We start from the raw sequence: 23,019 nt of genomic DNA, 5'->3' as shown, positions 1-23,019 counted from the left end.
AATAAATTTTGCAATCCAGCTTTCGCAAAAAAAATTCATTTTTTCAAAATGTTACAGGACTGAAAATAAGGCAGACAGCAACTTGAATTTTTTTTACTTATAGAATAATACTGTGCCTTTCATTAACAATTTTCAAAATTAAAATCGGTTAACTACTAGAGCGTCAGGAATTTTTTTTTTAAATAAACATTAATTTTTGGTGCTACGCGCAGGACAGCGGATACGTTTGCTCTGATTGGGCATTCAATGACCTTTGATAATGATTGATAAATTTTAATTTTTAGTACATTTCGATATAAATAAATGAATTTGTTTATTGCCAAATAAAAACACATACTTTGTCCTTTGAAATTACACTTTCTTTAGCAAAAACTTTCTTTGTTCATATATTTTAACTTGGAGAATAAAAGTTTATTATTTTTAAACATATGCAATTGTTTAAACAATATTTCACAAACAATAATCAAATTAGTTTGATTTTTGTGGAATTAAAATATTAAAATACAACAAAATATAGAGTTAGAAAATATTATATTATATTATAACGATTTAAAGAAATTTTGGTGGAAATCAACTTATGTGAATCGAACACCGCTGTCCTGCGCGTAGCACCAAAAATTAATGTTAATTTTAAAAAATTCCTGACGCCGTGGTAGTTAACCGATATTAATTTTACAAATTCATTTACCATGCAAGTCACATACTGCCACTTGAGGTTGCGTTTAGTAAATTTCAATTTCCGACTTATCATCGACTTATTTCGTATGCTTTAAATGATGACGCACGGGTAAAGATTCAGGCACTCAACTGTATCTCCGGGACTCACGTGTATAATGGACTAGAATACCTAGCTACTGGCTTTCAAGCAGGGGACTCGGGTTCAATTCCTGGCGTTGGAATTTTTTTTGTTTTTAAAATTGACATTTTGATTTGAAAAATAATTATTTTTTGATAATACCTCGTTTTTATTATTTATACGACACAATATAAAAAAGTCTGTGTGTTTTTTATAGAATCGTAAACGTAAACTATGCATTTGATCATATTATGATTGACCTTAATAAGCAAAGTTATTGTAGGTACATGAACCCCTGAAGCTTACTGAGTTAGTACGAATCTACTTTTTTAAACCAGAAATATCTACCCCGACATTATTTTTAATTTTTTTGTACAAACTGTTTTTTCTTAATTTTATATGATGTAGAACCAAAAGATACATACAACCCTAATTTTTCACTTTTTTATCACCAACCCCCATTTTTTAATAGCCATCTCTATCTTTCCCTGTTCTCTATAATATAGGTATAAAAATGAATGTTTGTCTGTATGTCCCTAAAAAGCGGAGATACATATCCGCGCCGCGAACTCCGCGCCGTGTGAGCGCGGCGCGTTCATGGCGCGGTTAATGTTCGTTAAAATTTTTCATTTTGACGAACCTTCCGCGATCCAGAGGAAACTTACGAACATTTAGTAATTGTAGATAATTAGTATTAAATGTGGGTGCCTACATTGGATCCGTTTTTCTCCGATCAGATCAGATCCGATATCGGCCGACGTCGGGAGTAGCTTCTCCTATTCTCATCTAGATATAAGACCAGACTATCCTGCCATCAAATCCACTCGCCACGGACCTGCTCAACATTTCTCATGAAAGACGATTAAAAGACCTGACCCTTTGGACCTCTAGTACATCTGGACATTAGAGCAACAACAGAGTGCAGTGTCATAGTGCAGTGAAATAATCATGTTTTAGTTTTAGTGATTTTTTAAACTTCTTTCGTATTTTTATTCATGTTCCTTAGACTTTTAATAATCATATTTTTATTGTCTGAACTGTCCACTAGGTATACTAAATTTAATTTATGTATTATGTTCCAAGTGATTGTTATGTCTTATTTTAAAATTATAATGTTATATGTCTTACTGGGTGCTCGCCACTGGGCGGCTTCCATCTGTGTTATTTTTCAATAATTATATGTATTGCTTATTGTTTGTGATCAGACAGATTGCAATAAACGATGGACGTTAAAAAAAAATTCTCATCGAGAAGTGTTTGGTTTCATTCCGATTGGTTGCAAGTTGAGTTGCAAGTTGGTTGCACGTTGGTTACAAGTTCGTTGCAAGTTGGTTGCAAGTTGGTTGCAAGTTGGTTGTAAGTTGGTTGCAAGATGGTTGCAAGTTGGTTGCAAGTTGGGGGTTGCAAGCTAACATGTTTAAATATATTCAATGTCCATCACCTCATTTTCATTTTCCACGGTAAACATCAATAAGTTTGATATTTCCTTCTGACCACTCCATTACTAACAAATATTCAACTCAGGCGCCCCAAAACCAACAATACACTGGTAAACCCGTCCAAATACGTATTGCGAACCATCAAAGCATTTGTTGAAAAGCCGACAGAAGTTAGATCGTGGTGCGCCGTGTGCCAGCCGTTTGTGTGCCACTTGAAAACACGTACTAATCTTACAAATATGCTGCGCGCGAGCGGCTCGCACACCGAGCAGAGCGCATATGTATACCCGCCTTTATAGAATCGTAAACTATGCCTTTGATCAAGAAAGCTTCAGGAGTTCATGTATAACAACTTTGCTTATTAAGGTCAACCATAATATCAATCTATGATCAAATGCATAGTTTACGATTCTATAAAAGACATACATACAGACTTTTTTATATTGTGTCGTATAAATAATAAAAACGTGGTATTATCAAAAAATAATTATTTTTCAAATCACAATGTCAATTTTAAAAACAAAAAAAATCTCCAACGCCAGGAATTGAACCCGAGTCTCCTGGGTGAAAGCCAGTAGCTAGGTGTTCTACGCCATATTATACACGTAAGTCACGGAGATAAATATTTGACATATAAGTTATAGCGTTTTTCCATCAAGTTTCACATTCTACCTTTTCTTGTCTAAAATCCCCAGATATGGGCCAGCTAACACATCATTTACTAATAAGCATTGGAACACCTAACTAAATAAATAGAAAACAGCCATGCTAAAATGCTCCGGTCAAATTTGGCACTACCTCCCAGGTTATTATTATTGTAAGTTGTTTTTCTCTTATTTGGTATCCTTTTTTTAGTTCTTAATTTTTTTATTATTCCATCTATGATCAAGCTGAGCAATAGAGGACTCAGGGAATCCCTTGTCTTTTCTTACCAGCCAATTGGGTCAATTTGTTCTTTTCTACTTTTAGTTTTATTGTGTTGTTCTGGAAGATATTTTCAATCGTGTTAATTATTCCTAGAGGTATCTCTCTTGTGTACAATAAATCAATAACGTCCTTTAATTTGACCATGTCAAATGCTTTCTTAAGATCCACTAAACATAAATATGCCGGTTTGTTCTATGGTAATTATTTTTCTTGAACTTACCTCATTATAAATATAGCGTCAGTACATAATATTCCCGACCTAAAACCTTGTTGTTCTTCTGCTAATGTTATTATTTTATTCAGTTTGATATAACTTTGGTTGTGAATTTAAATGTTGTGTTTAATAAATTAATTTCTGTGTAATTCTATTCTATTTTTCTCCCATTTTGAAGAGAAGTATTAAGGTGCTTGATCTCCATTCTTGTGGATTCTTCGATCTTATTCTTCATTATTGTTTACACCCATTTTTGACAAAATGTGAAAACGTTGATTTATTCCGCCTGTCCGCCCGTCCGTCTGTCCGTCTGTCTGTCCGTAAACAGAACTCCTCCGTCATTATATCAGGTAGAATGACAAACGAGGTGTCGAATGAAAGCTTATAACCCAAGGATGATATTAAGGCTGAGAAATTTGAACTGGGATTTCCGGTTTTAGAAATGCAACCGGAAGTACTGTTTTAAAGCCGCCGGAATAGTACAAGCTATATATTATTCGACGCGCCTTAGCTACACGAGAGCAAATATATACTTCCGGTTTCATGATTGTCTGTTCGTCTGTTCGCGAATATAACTCGTCCGTTATTAATACAGATAGAATCACAAAGTATGAGGTGTCGAATAAAAGATTATAACCCAAGGAGGGTATTAAAGAAGAGAAAATCGAGAAATCTGACCTCGGACTTCTGGTTTTAGAGTTGTAACCGGAAGTACAGTTTACGTGCCTTCGCAAGATAAGAACAAATGTATACTTTTATTTTTTATTTCATTTCCAGTTAAGTTAAAAAGTTCTAACCGGAAGTGCCATATTATAGTCGCAGAAATATTACATGTTTCATATCAATCGAAGCGTATTGAAAAGTCGAGCTTGAATCGTTAGTTCCGGTTTTAAAGTCATTTCCGTTTAAACAGTTATGGTCGAAAGTTTAGTAAAAATGACTCAAAATTAGTGAAATCGTATATCAATCGACGCAAAGTTACACGGAGAGTTCAAATATCGACTTCCGGTTCTACTTTCGGTCACTTTGAGTGAAAACCTAGGACTTACAAAGTCCAATTACTTGTTAATTTTAAATGGTGGAAATACACACATGTCCAAAAGTTTGGAATACATACAAATAATAGTTCTATCTACGCCTATGGTGGTTTAAAAACTGTTGTTGATATTCATTCTAGAGCGTTTTTAAATGAAAATAATAAAAACTTTGAATCGTTTTTGTATCATTTTGGTCGCATTCAACCGATTAGCGCATTTACACATTATTTTAGTCTTTGTTTAAATTTGAATCGAGCCGTTTAAAAATGCCTAGAAACGTGATATCTAATTTTGGAAGATCTAGAGTCATTACTTTGTTACACGAGGGCTTTAGTCAAAGTGATATCGCGAATATTGTTAATGTTACTCAGAGTGCTGTATCGATAATTTAAAAAAAATTACAAGATACAAATTAATGACGTCAAGAATAGTCCCAGAAGTGGTAGAACTCGATGTACTACAGCAGCACAAGACCGGCAGATAACATTGATAACTCGAAGAAATCGTCTGAAATCTACAAGTGGTATATCCAGCAGGGCCGTAACTACCATTGGGGCAACCGGGGCAGTGCCCCGGGGCCCCCGACCAAGGGGGCCCCGTGCATAGATTGTAACGAGGAAAATAAAAATATGTATTTTAAAAGCCGATCCCAACGAAATATTTTCAACTGACACAATTTTAAAAAGACCGCAACATAGTTTTAATTTTTCACTGGGGGAAATTAGTCTTTTAGACTAAAATGCAATTGGAACAAAACAGGGCCCCTGAGGCCTTGACATAAAAATTTAAATTATTGCTTAAGAAATTAGTTATTTCGGCGTAATAAAACCTAAAATGCCATTGAAAGAGGGGGGCCCGGGCTAAGCTGGGGCCCCCGAGACCTTTCGTAAACATATAAATTGTGACTGAGGAAATTAGTTATTTTGGCGAAATAAAAACTAAAATGCAACCGGAATAGGGACCCCAGGTCCCAGCTACTTTGTCTTAATCAATTTACCACAGACCACATCTTGGTACGTGAAAGGAACCACATATTGAAAATAAAGGTATACATAAAATAAAATGGGCACATTAGGATCAGTCCCACCAGTAAACTGACCAGCTTCACTGGGTGTGCTTGGCTCACACTGCAGTAGCTTAAGGCACCTTAAGGTGCTTTTAAATCAGAGTGAACACGAACGAAAGAACGAATTCGTAGGTGTGCGCTTGGTTATTCGTTCGGTACAAAGTAAGACCATTTACATTGTATAATAGCGAACGAACGCATTCGTTGATAATCCGTCCGCAATGTCAGATACAGATGAAGCTGTAATAATTAGCGCTGCTAATTTTATAGTTATTGCAGGACATGCTGAAAAAAAAAAAGAAAGAAGAGAGTGTGGTGTTCACATAGGAGAGAAAATGCGCTTTCAAGGGGTTAAATATCAAACATTTTTCCTGACCTCCCTTGCGCTGGGGGTAAATTCCCCAGACCTCCCGATAGGGGGCCCCCAGATCACATTTGCCCCGGGGCCCCCAACATCGTAGTTACGGCCCTGATATCCAGAGGAATTTCTAGGCTTCAAGGACTGAATATTTCACGGCAAACAATAACACGCAGACTAAATGCGGTAAATTTGTATCGTAGAAGACCCTTAAATGATCCTAAACTAACCTATCAACACAAAATAGTAAGGTTGCAATGTGCTAGAGAAATGGTGAATCATGGTCCTAACTGGAATAACGTGATGTCCTCTGATGAGTCAAAAATTGGCTTGGTATCTGATTCGCGAAGAACACTGGTTTGGAGGGCCCCAGGATGACAAGCCCGACTAGAAACAGCCCAACCGCGTGTCCCATTTAAAAGTGACAGTATTATGGTTTGGGGTGGTATTATGAGTGGTACACGGACGTCACTGCTGGTTCTGGAGAGAGGAGTCGCTGGTGCTGTGTACATCGAGGAAGTCTTAAATCCTGTCGTACGTCTATTCCGAGGGGCAGTAGGTAATGAATTTGTGTTTATGCATGACAACGCACCTCCTCATCGAACAACAGCAGTACAAAATTTTCTGGAAGAAGAAGGAATATCTACATTACAGTGGCCCTGACATGAACGTTATTGAACATGCTTGGAGATTCTCAAAACACGCATCAAGAAGCGAAATAATCCCCCTATTACACTTGAGAACTAAAAGATGCTGCTCGTGAAGAATGGGAGAGAATTCCGCAAGCCCAGCTCGACCACTTAATCGGCAGCATGCCAAATCGCCTACAGGCGTGTATGCAGGTCAATGAAGGAAATACTAATTATTATTTTTATTGAAAATTATTTTTTTCTATACTAATTTATTTTTAAGGCCATCGGTACATAATTCGCAAATATTTTACGGCTATCCCTACTTTTTCTGTCTTTACACGGCAAATTACGTGTAGTAAAATTCATACTGGTATGGATATGTAAACATTACTATAATGTCATTCTACTTGAAAATGTCATCATTAACTTAAAGAGATGGCTTTTGAATGTTCTTGGATAACTGTTGTTTGTATAATTGCAAATTATTCATTCAGTTAATAAATGTGATTATTTCATTCATAAGAGATTCTGACCAATACGCTCTGAGCTTCGCTGGTGTCGCTCCTAGCAGATTACTAATGCAACTTTCACCGGTAATTTTTAAATTTGTTATTTAATTGTTATCGCTTAATATTTACAACGCAAAAAAGTAATTAAATTGTAATCGATTTTTTAAAGATTTTGCTAATCATTTTAACATTCTATTAATGAAATATTAATTGCTTACTTCGGATACTTTCACAATAATTATCGTGTAGATGGCGCTTATAGATTTTTTAATTTTTTAAGTAGATTGTTTCTGTTTAATGGCAACCAGTTTCCTAGTTTTGACAACTGTCACATTTAAGAAAATATCCATAATATACGTATTAAAAAATAATCTTACGAATATCACACGACAGTAAGAAAAAATAAGAAAATAATGCTTCATTTTTACTCAAATTTGTTGTCATTGGGCAATATTGCCAGACAACAAATTTTCGAAAAACTGTCGCATTATTTTCAATTTATTCTCACTCTCTTGTGATATTATACCCGATAATTTTTGATAATATCCCGTCGTCAAGTATATTACGTCAGATGCCCTTCGTTGCTTCGAAAAAATACATTCAGTGGCATTAATGGCAATTAATGTTTTAAAAATTAAAAAAGTGATGACTTTCAACCGTCAAATATTTATAACAACTGTGTGTTTAATTGTACTAATTTGTACTTACATAAATAAATTACAATATAATTTTGGTTTTGAACAGTTTTATTCATGAAATAATCGCAACAAATTGCACTCGATCTCTAAAATTATTATTGAATTTTTGCCCTCGTTACACTTTGACATAATTTCACTCCCCTTCGGGTCGTGAAATTAAAACTGTCAAAGTGTCACTCGGGAAAAATTCGATAATTTTAGAGCTCTTGTTCAATTACTACTGATAATTTTGTGTATTCTATATACTGTGTATAACTATGTATTCAGTGATTGTAATAATTTATATGTACCACAAAAACTAATACTCAATCGAGAAAAGGGGAAAAGTGTTTAATTGATTTTTTAATAATATATTGTTACTATGGAACGCTTACAATTTTGAACATCTTTAACAACAAAATACTTGGATCACAGAATATATATCCTGATGTATTATGTGCTTGGATCTTCCACAAATAATACACAATAAATAACTTTTTATTAAGTTCACGTCTTAAATCAATTATTTTTATCAAATACACTATATATGTATCAATTATTTAATCAACAATTTAAAATATTCCCGATGCCATGTCCAATATTTAAAATTGTCACTGATTGTCACTGTCTGACTGACAATATGCTGACAATATTCTACTGGACTAAGTGCGTTGTAAGACAAAGATAGATTTGGAAAATATTACCACGGACATTGTGTCCATTTTTTTCGAATCCTGAAAAAACCAGTAAATATTTTTGAAAAATTTAAACGCAGAATGAAAGACTAAATTATTTCAGAGGGCCTAGAGTCCCCTAGAATAAATAAAAAGTTTATTTTGAATGAGATATTTAAAATTAACAATCACACTAAATTTTCTCTTAGTTTTTCACCCCTGTAACTCATTAAAATAAACATTATAGAAGTTCTCGGGGACTTTCGGCCCTCGCTATTAATGTAATGTTTCATTCCGCTTTTAAATTTTTCAAAAATACTTATTAGTTTTCTCAGGATTCGAAAAAAATCAATCCCCATTTGAATAGCATTGCAGCTGAAAATACGTACCCATTCCCTTAAATGTAAGTTGTACATTGTAATTTTTTTCACTCTAAGAGAATAAATCATTTTTTTTTGCATAACGTTTGTCTGGTTTTGAGATTTATTTAGTATTGTTGAGAATTGAAGCAAAATGATGTTTAATTATTCAGAAAAGTTTATGCATAAAAATCAATAAAAAGATGAAGTATTCCAATATTCCAAACTTTTGGACATATGTGTATATTACAGTCTGTATATTTAACTTGTATATATATCATTTATACATACATTATTTCCATTTGTTGCAGGTCACTACAACATTCGCACCTGCAATGGAACTTCTCATCTTTAAATAGCAATCCTGGAAGAGGAATCAGATCGGGTGTGAGATCTCCTTGCACGATAGCTAGACGAAGATATGGTTTTGTAAAAATTCAAGCAAAATTATGCAGGCATTCTATGGAAATCATGCCTTATGTACAAGCTGCTGCTGTTTTAGCTTCAGAAACATGTAAATCAGTTTTTAGGGATAGAAGATGGAATTGTTCCTCAATTGTTACTGCTCCATTCCTTACACCAGATTTAACCAGAGGTAATTGTATTTTATATATTATTAACAAAAACAAGAACAAAAATGGTAAAAGAGCTCTGCTTGCACAAACAAAAGTCACAAATATATCTTTAGAGCTCTCTGTGCTCGAACATTCAGAAGGTGCCCAAATTCCGCAGGTAGTGCACCGATCCCACAATTCATTTTTTCCAATATCATCACATGGAGCCCGTCACAATCAAAACCTGCTAAATCCTAAATTTTTCGTTATCCCTTTTTTTGTACATTTTCCAAGTTCATGTATATTTTGAAATATACAGGCATAAGATTTCGGCTCAAAACCTTCTAAATCTGCTTTAAAATATCAGTGGAATGTTGACGTCAGAATCAAACCTTGCTATGTCCATTAGTTTTCCTATCAAAATGTTTGAATACCCACTTATAGTGCTTTAATTGTGCCTAAAAGCAGTTAAAAATGAGGAACTTGGACAATATTATGTGGCCTTAGAATCAAAATCTGCTAAATCTGGATGTAGGCTATTGATTATGTATTTTAGAAAGGAACTACAACGTTAACGGGGTTTTATTATTTCATATAGTCAATGGACCTCTAAATATGAAAAAACCGCGGAGTGCTACCATTTACGGGGGTGCGTTTTTAAGAAAGGGGTGAATTAGTCCCTAGGCTCAGGGCGAATTAGGGTGAGTTCTATGCACGTTTGGTACAAACACGTCTACAGGAAAAATTTTTTAGGTTAAATTTACTATCGAAATATCACATTTTAAAGTCAAAAATAATTTTTTTTACAAAATTATATTCAAAAGAAAAGCAAGAAAAAAACACGAAAGGTAGCATTTTTGTTTCTTGCCCTATAACTTTTTTCCACGAAGATATAGGTATAGGCATTGCTTCACAGAAAAAAAACTTCCATCCTTCCTCTTTAAAATGACGTTTGGTGAAAAAACCCGTTGTCCTACGTGACCCGTTGTCCTACGTGAGCGACAAACGCGACAACGCGACACGACGCGACGCGACGCGAAAATATCAAGTAAATGGTTGTATATGTGTGTGGCCTACGTTTTCGGGTTAATCAGTCTACGACAAGACGCGACGAAATGCGAACTTGTTTTGTTCGCGACGAGACACGACAGTATGTCAGTATTGACAGTTCGTTGGACACGACACATTGTGAGTGAAGAAGTGAGTTTATAAAGCAAATAGTAGTGTTCTAGTTTTATAAAAACATGGATCTAGAACTCCTTATTAATGCAGTGTGAGAACAAAAACTATTGTGGAATAAAAAACATAAAGATTACAGAAATCGTTTATTGGCAAGAAGAGCTTGGAAGCGTGTTGCTGATGGACTTGGGTGCACTAGTAAGTACATAATTGAAAGTTTAACTAATATTCGTAATAAAGGTGAAATCCACTAACTTATCTAGTTGTGTTTAAAAAAATTTAAAAATAAATGTCTTGTCTGCAAAGCTTCTCGTGTTGAGTCATTATAGCGCCGTGATCTTCGAAGAGATTGTTGTCTCTGAAAAGTAGTTGAGTATGAAGTTTGATTAGAGGGAGCTTCAAGGTCACGTGCAATGTTATGAATTATAGTTATAGCTTTACAATGTGAATTGCATTATCGACATCAGTAGCTATAGGTCTGCTAAGTATTCCAAATTTTGACGCTAAAGATCCAAAGGAACACTCCACAACCATTCTGGCACGTGACAATCTGTAATTAAAACGGTCTTTATCATCTCCCGGAACAGTGTTTGCGTCTGGAAATGGTTTTAAGAGATAAGTTTTTAACGGAAATGCAGAGTCGCCAAGCAATACGAACGGAGCTTTAATATTGGAACTTGGCAAAAAATCTTTTGCTGGTACTTTCCACATTCAATCGCACGACGGAACAAACCTGTATCAAATACTCCGGCATCATTATCTTTACCATAAGCACCAATGTCAACCATAAGAAATTTGTAATTGGCGTCTGTAATGGCTAATAAAATAATGGAAAAAAATCCTTTGTAATTGTAATACATGGAACCGCTTTTTTTCGGTTTCTTAATGCGGATATGCTTCCCATCTATGCAACCAATGCAGTTTGGAAATTGCCACTTCTGCCAAAAATCATTAGCTATATGCAGAAATTTGTCCTCTGTTGGTACTGGCATGTGTTTTTGCACTAAATTCTCCCATATAGTAACGCAAACTTGTTTTACAATATTGGCTACTGCTGTTTTTGATATGCGAAAACTAAATGCTAGTTTTCTAAACGGCGTACCAGTTACCAAGTACCTAAAATAAATCTCTATTAGTATTTTTTTCTATTAGAGGTGCAGATGCCCAAAAAAAGTGGAAAAATCTACGTGATTCTTTTGCAAGAGAATTGAAAAAAATCCCTAAAAGACGATCTGGTGCTGACGCTGAAAATGGTGGGGGGGAGTACAGGGGTGATTGGCCATATTTTGAGGCGATGAAATTTTTAGAAGTAGTTTTAAAGCCACGTGCAAGTGCCACAAGCGTTCCTAGGATATTTTTAGATGAAACAGATATGCTTGACGATGACACAATTATGTCCGTTTTGTCAGATTCCACAGTAGTATCGGGTAATACAGATACTATTACAGAAAATCAAACTGAGACACAACATGAAGATGACAGCAATTCGGTCGCTCATGCTACTGAAGGTCAATTTGCTCTAGAACAAGATGCCATGGAACCAACTGAAAATGATAATTTAACACCTGGAATGTCCCAGATTAACCAGTCAGTTGGTACGTCGCGTCCACAAACCCGTCATAATCAATCTGAAGCTGCTGTTGAAAAAAAGAAGAGGAACCACACTGATGTTTCAGAAGTATTTATGAATCTTGAGAGAGAGAGGGAAAATTAAGTTGTTAAAGAAGGACATGGACGTTCAGGATGACGATGATCTGAATTGGTTCAAATCTATATCACCATATTTAAAAAAATTGCCACCACTAAATAAACTTCTGTTTCGGACAAACGTACAAGAAATTGTTTTCAATGAATTAGCAAAATTCGAGCCACAACAACAATCATCATCATCCCAGATTTCGCAACCTTAATCATCATCATCATCCCAGACTTCGTCAAGCACCATTGCTTTTTTCAATTTAAATTGTGCTACGCAATAGTTTATTAAATAAATAAAAATTAATAATAACTATATAGTACCAGTGTTTTATCATTAACATACCTGAAAGTCAGTAACAGCCTCTCCTCAATAGAAATTGGTTTTTGAAAATTACTTACTGACAGTTGAATACTGGGTTTAACAGCTGCAATAATATAATCAAAGGTGCTTGGTAATAAGCCACAATACTCTTTAAACCAACGTGGATTATTTCTTAATTTCGAATATAAATGATGAAACTCTCCAAATTTATTTCGTTCTAAATATATGATATTTGTTGTCGTTCTTCTTCGTTTGTGGTATTTTTTTAAATCTAAGTATTTAAAATATGAATTTTCTAGTAACACTGCCGTATACTTCCCCATACTTATATATACTTCCAATAATAGGAATGAATTGACATCGTGACGTTTGTCGTAGATTGAGCGATGGAAAGCGACGCGATGCGACCCTACATAAGCCACACGTCGCGTGAATTACTGGTCGCATCGCATCGCAACGCATCGCATCGCGTCGCGTCGTTTTCCGTCGCTCACCTAGGACAACGGGTGAGCGACAAACGCGACAACGCGACACGACGCGACGCGACGCGAAAATATCAAGTAAATGGTTGTATATGTGTGTGGCCTACGTTTTCGGGTTAATCAGTCTACGACAAGACGCGACGAAATGCGAACTTGTTTTGTTCGCGACGAGACACGACAGTATGTCAGTATTGACATTTCGTTGGACACGACACATTGTGAGTGAAGAAGTGAATTTATAAAGCAAATAGTAGTGTCCTAGTTTTATAAAAACATGGATCTAGAACTCCTTATTAATGTAGTGCGAGAACAAAAACTATTGTGGAATAAAAAATATAAAGATTACAGAAATCGTTTATTGGCAAGAAGAGCTTGGAAGCGTGTTGCTGATGGACTTGGGTGCACTAGTAAGTACATAATTGAAAGTTTAACTAATATTCGTAATAAAGGTGAAATCCACTAACTTATCTAGTTGTGTTTAAAAAAATTTAAAAATAAATGTCTTGTCTGCAAAGCTTCTCGTGTTGAGTCATTATAGCGCCGTGATCTTCGAAGAGATTGTTGTCTCTGAAAAGTAGTTGAGTATGAAGTTTGATTAGAGGGAGCTTCAAGGTCACGTGCAATGTTATGAATTATAGTTATAGCTTTACAATGTGAATTGCATTATCGACATCAGTAGCTATAGGTCTGCTAAGTATTCCAAATTTTGACGCTAAAGATCCAAAGGAACACTCCACAACCATTCTGGCACGTGACAATCTGTAATTAAAACGGTCTTTATCATCTCCCGGAACAGTGTTTGCGTCTGGAAATGGTTTTAAGAGATAAGTTTTTAACGGAAATGCAGAGTCGCCAAGCAATACGAACGGAGCTTTAATATTGGAACTTGGCAAAAAATCTTTTGCTGGTACTTTCCACATTCAATCGCACGACGGAACAAACCTGTATCAAATACTCCGGCATCATTATCTTTACCATAAGCACCAATGTCAACCATAAGAAATTTGTAATTGGCGTCTGTAATGGCTAATAAAATAATGGAAAAAAATCCTTTGTAATTGTAATACATGGAACCGCTTTTTTTCGGTTTCTTAATGCGGATATGCTTCCCATCTATGCAACCAATGCAGTTTGGAAATTGCCACTTCTGCCAAAAATCATTAGCTATATGCAGAAATTTGTCCTCTGTTGGTACTGGCATGTGTTTTTGCACTAAATTCTCCCATATAGTAACGCAAACTTGTTTTACAATATTGGCTACTGCTGTTTTTGATATGCGAAAACTAAATGCTAGTTTTCTAAACGGCGTACCAGTTACCAAGTACCTAAAATAAATCTCTATTAGTATTTTTTTCTATTAGAGGTGCAGATGCCCAAAAAAAGTGGAAAAATCTACGTGATTCTTTTGCAAGAGAATTGAAAAAAATCCCTAAAAGACGATCTGGTGCTGACGCTGAAAATGGTGGGGGGGAGTACAGGGGTGATTGGCCATATTTTGAGGCGATGAAATTTTTAGAAGTAGTTTTAAAGCCACGTGCAAGTGCCACAAGCGTTCCTAGGATATTTTTAGATGAAACAGATATGCTTGACGATGACACAATTATGTCCGTTTTGTCAGATTCCACAGTAGTATCGGGTAATACAGATACTATTACAGAAAATCAAACTGAGACACAACATGAAGATGACAGCAATTCGGTCGCTCATGCTACTGAAGGTCAATTTGCTCTAGAACAAGATGCCATGGAACCAACTGAAAATGATAATTTAACACCTGGAATGTCCCAGATTAACCAGTCAGTTGGTACGTCGCGTCCACAAACCCGTCATAATCAATCTGAAGCTGCTGTTGAAAAAAAGAAGAGGAACCACACTGATGTTTCAGAAGTATTTATGAATCTTGAGAGAGAGAGGGAAAATTAAGTTGTTAAAGAAGGACATGGACGTTCAGGATGACGATGATCTGAATTGGTTCAAATCTATATCACCATATTTAAAAAAATTGCCACCACTAAATAAACTTCTGTTTCGGACAAACGTACAAGAAATTGTTTTCAATGAATTAGCAAAATTCGAGCCACAACAACAATCATCATCATCCCAGATTTCGCAACCTTAATCATCATCATCATCCCAGACTTCGTCAAGCACCATTGCTTTTTTCAATTTAAATTGTGCTACGCAATAGTTTATTAAATAAATAAAAATTAATAATAACTATATAGTACCAGTGTTTTATCATTAACATACCTGAAAGTCAGTAACAGCCTCTCCTCAATAGAAATTGGTTTTTGAAAATTACTTACTGACAGTTGAATACTGGGTTTAACAGCTGCAATAATATAATCAAAGGTGCTTGGTAATAAGCCACAATACTCTTTAAACCAACGTGGATTATTTCTTAATTTCGAATATAAATGATGAAACTCTCCAAATTTATTTCGTTCTAAATATATGATATTTGTTGTCGTTCTTCTTCGTTTGTGGTATTTTTTTAAATCTAAGTATTTAAAATATGAATTTTCTAGTAACACTGCCGTATACTTCCCCATACTTATATATACTTCCAATAATAGGAATGAATTGACATCGTGACGTTTGTCGTAGATTGAGCGATGGAAAGCGACGCGATGCGACCCTACATAAGCCACACGTCGCGTGAATTACTGGTCGCATCGCATCGCAACGCATCGCATCGCGTCGCGTCGTTTTCCGTCGCTCACCTAGGACAACGGGTGAGCGACAAACGCGACAACGCGACACGACGCGACGCGACGCGAAAATATCAAGTAAATGGTTGTATATGTGTGTGGCCTACGTTTTCGGGTTAATCAGTCTACGACAAGACGCGACGAAATGCGAACTTGTTTTGTTCGCGACGAGACACGACAGTATGTCAGTATTGACATTTCGTTGGACACGACACATTGTGAGTGAAGAAGTGAATTTATAAAGCAAATAGTAGTGTCCTAGTTTTATAAAAACATGGATCTAGAACTCCTTATTAATGTAGTGCGAGAACAAAAACTATTGTGGAATAAAAAATATAAAGATTACAGAAATCGTTTATTGGCAAGAAGAGCTTGGAAGCGTGTTGCTGATGGACTTGGGTGCACTAGTAAGTACATAATTGAAAGTTTAACTAATATTCGTAATAAAGGTGAAATCCACTAACTTATCTAGTTGTGTTTAAAAAAATTTAAAAATAAATCTCTTGTCTGCAAAGCTTCTCGTGTTGAGGCGGGTGCGTTCGGACGACCACAGCGGCTGGACAGCTGAGCCAGCAGTAGCTGTCAGACGTCACCGCTGGAAGCCAGCCGCTGAGAGATTTACTAAGCTTTCCCTATCACGGCTGGATGCAACCACTCAGCCGATTTCTGCTGGCAGCCAGCCGCTATGGTCGTCTGAACGCACCCATTTTATTATAACGCCGTGATCTTCGAAGAGATTGTTGTCTCTGAAAAGTAGTTGAGTATGAAGTTTGATTAGGGGGAGCTTCAAGGTCACGTGCAATGTTATGAATTATAGTTATAGCTTTTACAATGTGAACTGCATTATCGACATCAGTAGCTATAGGTCTGCTAAGTATTCCAAATTTTGACGCTATAGATCCAAAGAGCACTCCACAACCATTCTGGCACATGACAATCTGTAATTAAAACGGTCTTTATCATCTCCCGGAACAGTGTTTGCGTCTGGAAATGGTTTTAAGAGATAAGTTTTTAACGGAATTGCAGAGTGGCCAAGCCATACGAACGGAGCTTTAATATTGGAATTTGGCAAAAAATTTTTTGCTGGTACTTTTATTTTTCCACATTCAATCGCACGACGGAACAAACCTGTATCAAATACTCCGGCATCATTATATTTACCATAAGCACCAATGTCAACCATAATAAATTTGTAATTGGCGTCTGTAATGGCTAATAAAATAATGGAAAAAAATCCTTTGTAATTGTAATACATGGAAACGCTTTTTTTCGATTTCTTAATGCGGATATGCTTCCCATCTATGCAACCAATGCAGTTTGGAAATTGCCACTTGTGCCAAAAATCATTAGCTATATGCAGAGATTTGTCCTCTGTTGGTACTGGCATGTGTTTTTGCACTAAAGTCTCCCATATAGTAACGCAAACTTGTTTTACAATATTGGCTACTGCTGTTCTAGATATTCGAAAACTAAATGCTAGTTTTCTAAATGGCGGACCAGTTACCAAGTACCTAAAATAAATCTCTATTAGTATTTTTTTCTATTACAGGTGCAGATGCCCAAAAAAGTGGAAAAATCTACGTGATTCTTTTGCTAGAGAATTGAAAAAAATCCCTAAAAGACGATCTGGTGCTGACGCTGAAAATGGTGGGGGGGAGTACAGGGGTGATTGGCCATATTTTGAGGCAATGAAATTTTTAGAAGTAGTTATAAAGCCACGTGCAAGTGCCACAAGCGTTCCTAGGATATTTTTAGATGAAACTGATATGCTTGACGATGACACAATTATGTCCGTTTTGTCAGATTCCACAGTAGTATCGGGTAATACAGATACTATTACAAAAAATCAAACTGAAACACAACATGAAGATGACAGCAATTCGGTCGCCCATGCTACTGAAGGTCAATTTGCTCTAGAACAAGATGCCACGGAACCAACTGAAAATGATAATTTAACACCTGGAATGTCCCAGATTAACCAGTCAGTTGGTACGTCGCGTCCACAAACCCGTCATTATCAATCTGAAGCTGCTGTTGAAAAAAAGAAGAGAAACCCCACTGATATTTCAGAAGTATTTATGAATCTTGAGAGAGAGAAAATTAAGTTGTTAAAGAAGGACATGGACGTTCAGGATGACGATGATCTGAATTGGTTCAAATCTATATCACCATATTTAAAAACATTGCCGCCACTAAATAAACTTCTGTTTCGGACAAACGTATAAGAAATTCTTTTCAATGAATTAGTAAAATTCGAGCCACAACAACAATCATCATCATCCCAGACTTCGCAACCTTAATCATCATCATCATCATCGCAGACTTCGTCAAGCACCATTGCTTTTTTCAATTTAAATTGTGCTACGCAATAGTTTATTAAATAAATAAAAATTAATAGTAACTATATAGTACCAGTGTTTTATCATTAACATACCTTAAAGTCAGTAACAGCCTCTCCTCAATAGAAACTGGTTTTTGAAAATTACGTACTGACAGTTGAATACTGGGTATAACAGCTGCAATAATATAATCAAACGTGCTTGGTAATAAGCCACAATACTCTTTAAACCAACGTGGATTATTTCTTAATTTCGAATATAAATGATGAAACTCTCCAAATTTATTTCGCTCTAAATATATGATATTTGTTGTCTTTCTTCTTCGTTTGTGGTATTTTTTAAAGCTAAGTATTTAAAATATGAATTTTCTAGTAACACTGCCGTATACTTCCCCATACTTATATATACTTCCAATAATAGGAATGAATTGACATCGTGACGTTTGTCGTAGATTAAGCGATGGAAAGCGACGCGATGCGACACTACATAAGCCACACATCGCGTGAATTACTGGTCGCATCGTATCGCATCGAATCGCATCGCGTCGCGTCGTTTTCCGTCGCTCACCTAGGACAACGGGTAAAAGCCTGTATGATTTATAGTTTCCAAAATATGATTTTTCAAATTTCGCCACTCACAACAATTTTGGGCCATTTTCCTTGTTACTTCGCAAACATTGTTCTGTAATTTTTTTTACGCAGCTTTAGGTATATACAATGTTACATTAAGTAGGAAGAAAAGTCAATTACCTTTAAAACGGTCTATCATAGAAGGCTGTATGACTATTTTTAAGTAAGATATGGATTTTCAAAATTTTATACATTTAACGATTTTTTATATATTTTACGATTATTTTTAAATTTCTCATTATAAATTTTTTATTGTGTATTTAGGTATATACATTGTGCAATAAAAAGGAAAGCTTATTTTCTTTACTTTAAAATGGTGTATTACAATCACCTCTAGGTCTATTTTTAAACAAGATATGCTTTTTCAAAGTTTGACATATACACATGTAATAGGTCCCACTAAGTTGGAACCATATGGAAAACTTTTTATTATTAACTTTATGAAAAAAATTGTTCTTTATAAAATGCTCTGCATAGTCTTAAACCTAAGATGTAATCATCAAATATAAAATTTTATCAATAGTGTACGAGGTATGTTAAAAAATATGAATGTCGCTCAAGAGTAAAGTACCTTTATATTTCACAATATCGAAAAGTGTTATTAAGAAAAGTTATTTGGAATTAAAAATTATGTTACAATATGCAATTATATTCTTCTAATTGAAAAAAATTAAAATTTTAAAATTTTTCTCAAATTACGGATACCCTTGGATATCCTACGGATATCTTTTTTAAAAATAGTTCTAGAGGTGATTTCAATACACCATTTTAAAGTAAAGAAAATAAGCTTTTTTTATTCCAGAATGTATATACCTAAATGTACAAGAAAAAAAGTCATAATGAGAAATTTAAAAAATAATCATAAAAAATATCAAAAATCATTAAAAGTATAAAACCTTGAAAAAGCCTAACTTGTTTAAAAATAGTCGTACGGCCTTACACAGTAGACCATTTTATAGATAATTGACTTCTCTTTCTACTAAATGTACCATTACATATACCTAGAAATGCGTAGAAAAAAGTTACAGAACAATGTTTGCGAAATAATGGGGAAAATGGCTCAAAAAGTCTGTGAGCGGCATACTTTGAAAAATCCTAATTCGGAAAATATAAATCCTAGAGACTTCTACCAAAGGCCATTTTAAAGAGGAAGGATGAAAGTTATTTTTCACTGAAGCAATACCTATACCTATATCGCTGTGAAAAAAATTATGGGACAAAAAACAAAATTTCGTTCTTTCGTGTTTTTTTCTTGCTTTTATTTTGAATGTATTTTTGTAAAAAACAATACTTTTGACTTTAAAATATGATATTTCGATAGTAAATTTATCCTGGAACAATTTTCCTGCAGAAGTGTTTGTACCAAAAGTGAATGGAACTCACCTTAATTCACCGTGTGCCTAGGGACTAATTCACCCCTTTCTCAAAAACGCACCCATTTAAAAGGTAGCACTCCGCGGTTTTTTCAAACATAGAGGTCCATTGACCATATGAGACAATAAAATCCCGTTAACGTTGTAGTTCCTTTTAGCTCTCTTATTTTGAACATAATCAATAGCCTAATGTAAGGGTCATCCGGAAACATGACTCTATACCAAATTAGTGTGCAATTTTATGACATTTATTGATGCCCCTTTGATTGAGAAGTGCCGGAGACTTTCTGGAAAATTTTTGTTTATATCTCCGTTATTTTCAAGGCTATAAGTTAGAGAAAGCAAAATCTGCATTTCAAAAAAATGACTAAGCTGTTCACATGTCATGATTTATGAATACCCATAAAAATCAGGTTACTACTATATTATATCTTTCCTATACTGTTGTACAGAGTTGAGTCGTGGACTCTGACCGACGCTACCTGCAAGAAAATTGAGGCTTTCGAAATGTGACTTTATCGTCGAATCCTGAAGATATCTTATATCGACCACATTACCAGTGGCGGTTCGTATCACTTTAAGTAGGTAGTGCCAGAATTCGGGCAGCTGCCTAAATTTTTAGTGACGGGTTCACGATATTGTAAAAAAAGGTATAAAATAAAAATTTAAAAATATAGGTACGCATACTTTTTAATTATGTAGGTATTTCTGGGGTGTCAAGAAATTTAAACATTTAAAATGCATTCAGTGATTGATTTGACATTATGCCTGTTCAGCAAGTAAAATCTCCAAAATCTTTCAACTTGTCGCCCTTTACACAAATATCGGAAAACTATAACTAACTGAAATTCGCCAGCGACGTCTGTCGTTTCATCGGCAATCGCTGCAACACAAAGATAATTTTCAATTTCTTTCCTTATTTCCTCGTGATAAACATCTAACATGCACTGAAGGAGTTCATTTTGGGTTGTTTTGAGGTACCCACCTTTAAAATATTTGGAACTTTGAATATGAACCTAAGTCGTTATCTAATTCGGCTAAAATTTAACAGTTCCTTAAAGATGCCTCTATTTTCTGAATTTTCCTTTTCGTCGTGATTTCTCAAAACTAACTCGAAAGCTCCACAAAACCATATACATAGATACTGTTACGCGATTGACTCTACTATTTTATTTATTTGTATCTTTAGGCACTAAGTTTAATTTAAATAAAGGAAGACTTACTTATATTATTTTATTTACATCACTTATTTATTTTAATAATTACAAATAACACCAACTAACACATCTAATTTATTTACAAACTCAAATTTATGATTTAATTAACTAAACATAATAATTACGATAACTAATAAATACATTTCACTAAATCCGATTCGAATACAATTATATCACGCGTCGCGGCTCGTTCATTGACTGACTGGCCTGTGCTCGAATTCCTGTTCTTAAATACTCTGACAGCGGTCGCCTCGAATCGCCGTGGAAGGTCTGGCCTTTACTCGTAACCCCGAGAAGATTCAAGAATAACTAGGCCGGGTTGTGAGGCGTCACAATACAATTTATAAATTGATTCAAAACATATCGACTCTTATTCACTTGTTCATTGTGTTTAATTAGACTATCACGATAAGCTGAATTTAATTTGGTATTATTAAAAATTAAAATTTTTTTAAATATTTAAAAATATAATAATTTATAATAAAAAGTTTAATAATTAAAAATGTAATAATTATAAATACAAAAACGAGCGAGCGAGCGCGTAAATAAATTCGAAAATATAATGTACTACCCTGTACGACAATCTTTTTGGATCTAAGATCCACTATCCACTATGATCAAAGTAAAAAATATTAGATCTACCTTACCGAGCTAGGCACGAATAGTCTCATTTAAACGTATATTAAAAGTGCAATATAGCTCTATCTCTGTCACTTACATAGAATGCCTGTAAAATCTTTCTCTTTTCAGACGAGCCACATAAGATTTTGGCACGATCATTCCATCCGCTGTGAGTGGCGAGGGTTGTATTATACTACACAGTTGCCATATTTTATAAAATTTATAAAGAAAAAAGAAATACACACAGAAAAATTAACAGGCATTAAAACGGTTTAAAGGTAAAAAGAATATGTTTCTGCATAAAAATAAGACCAGCCGCCACTGTACATTACTAATCAAGACGTCTTATTAGGGATACAAAAAGGAAAAAAATTTTAACCACAATAAAAACATCCAAAATCGCATACTTCTGTCACATTATGAGGAATAGCGAAAGATATGAATTGTTGCAACTAATTTTAAAGGGAAAAGTAGAAGGAAAACGTGGACCAGGAAAGCGACGGATTCCCTGGCTGAAAAATTTACGTACGTGTTTCAACAATTACAAATATTTTCAGAGTAGCAGTTTGCAGAGTACAGATTGCCATAATGGTCGCCAACATCCGAAACGGATGAGCACTACAAGAAGAAGAATAACAGAAACATCTCATCGTTGGTCCAGCCGTTAATATTCAGCGTATTTTCATATTATTGGCACTAGAGAACTGGCTATTTTATCTCCGTTTCTGTGTTTGTAGTTCCCCGTATGAATTCTTGTCCTCTGTTTATAGCGTTACCAGGTGTCCCGATTTGCGCGGGACGTCCCGATTTTCAAGGGTCTGGGGACGCGTACCGATTTGTACCTGATCGGGACACTAAATGTCCCGATTTTCACACACGAAAACCAATTTCAGGAAGACTTACAGTGAATTTTATAACTATGTTATAAAAACAAGGCACTCCTAAAAGCGGCAAAATCAAATGAAAAATATAATTTTAATACAAAATAAATAATTTACTTAATCTACATTTTTTTTTGTAATTTCGTCTGATTCTTATTATTATGTAGGATTAAATACAGATTACAGAAACACCTTGTAGTCCAGTAAATGAACGGGAAATACGGCGATACCGTGTAATTTTCAGGATCAACTCCGAACTGAATGAAAATTTGGACGGCTTGTGCCGTTGGTTGCTTTTACTCGGGGGTGACAGTCACCCCTAGTT

General features: G+C 35.0%; 1 protein-coding gene across 1 annotated transcript in view; it reads left to right on the top strand.

Annotated features, from left to right (window-relative positions):
* LOC114327096 (protein Wnt-11b-1-like) overlaps positions 1-23,019 on the top strand; it is a 145,506-nt gene that overhangs the window by 81,747 nt on the left and 40,740 nt on the right. Inside the window, exon 2 of the mRNA XM_050648178.1 lies at positions 9,000-9,283. Coding sequence (XP_050504135.1) covers positions 9,151-9,283 — 133 coding nt within the window. The 5' untranslated portion in view covers positions 9,000-9,150. The remainder of the gene's footprint in view (positions 1-8,999; positions 9,284-23,019) is intronic.

The sequence above is a fragment of the Diabrotica virgifera genome, chromosome 4, assembly GCF_917563875.1.
Source record: "Diabrotica virgifera virgifera chromosome 4, PGI_DIABVI_V3a".
NCBI lineage: Eukaryota > Metazoa > Arthropoda > Insecta > Coleoptera > Chrysomelidae > Diabrotica > Diabrotica virgifera.
This window is presented reverse-complemented; position numbering and strand designations above follow the sequence as displayed.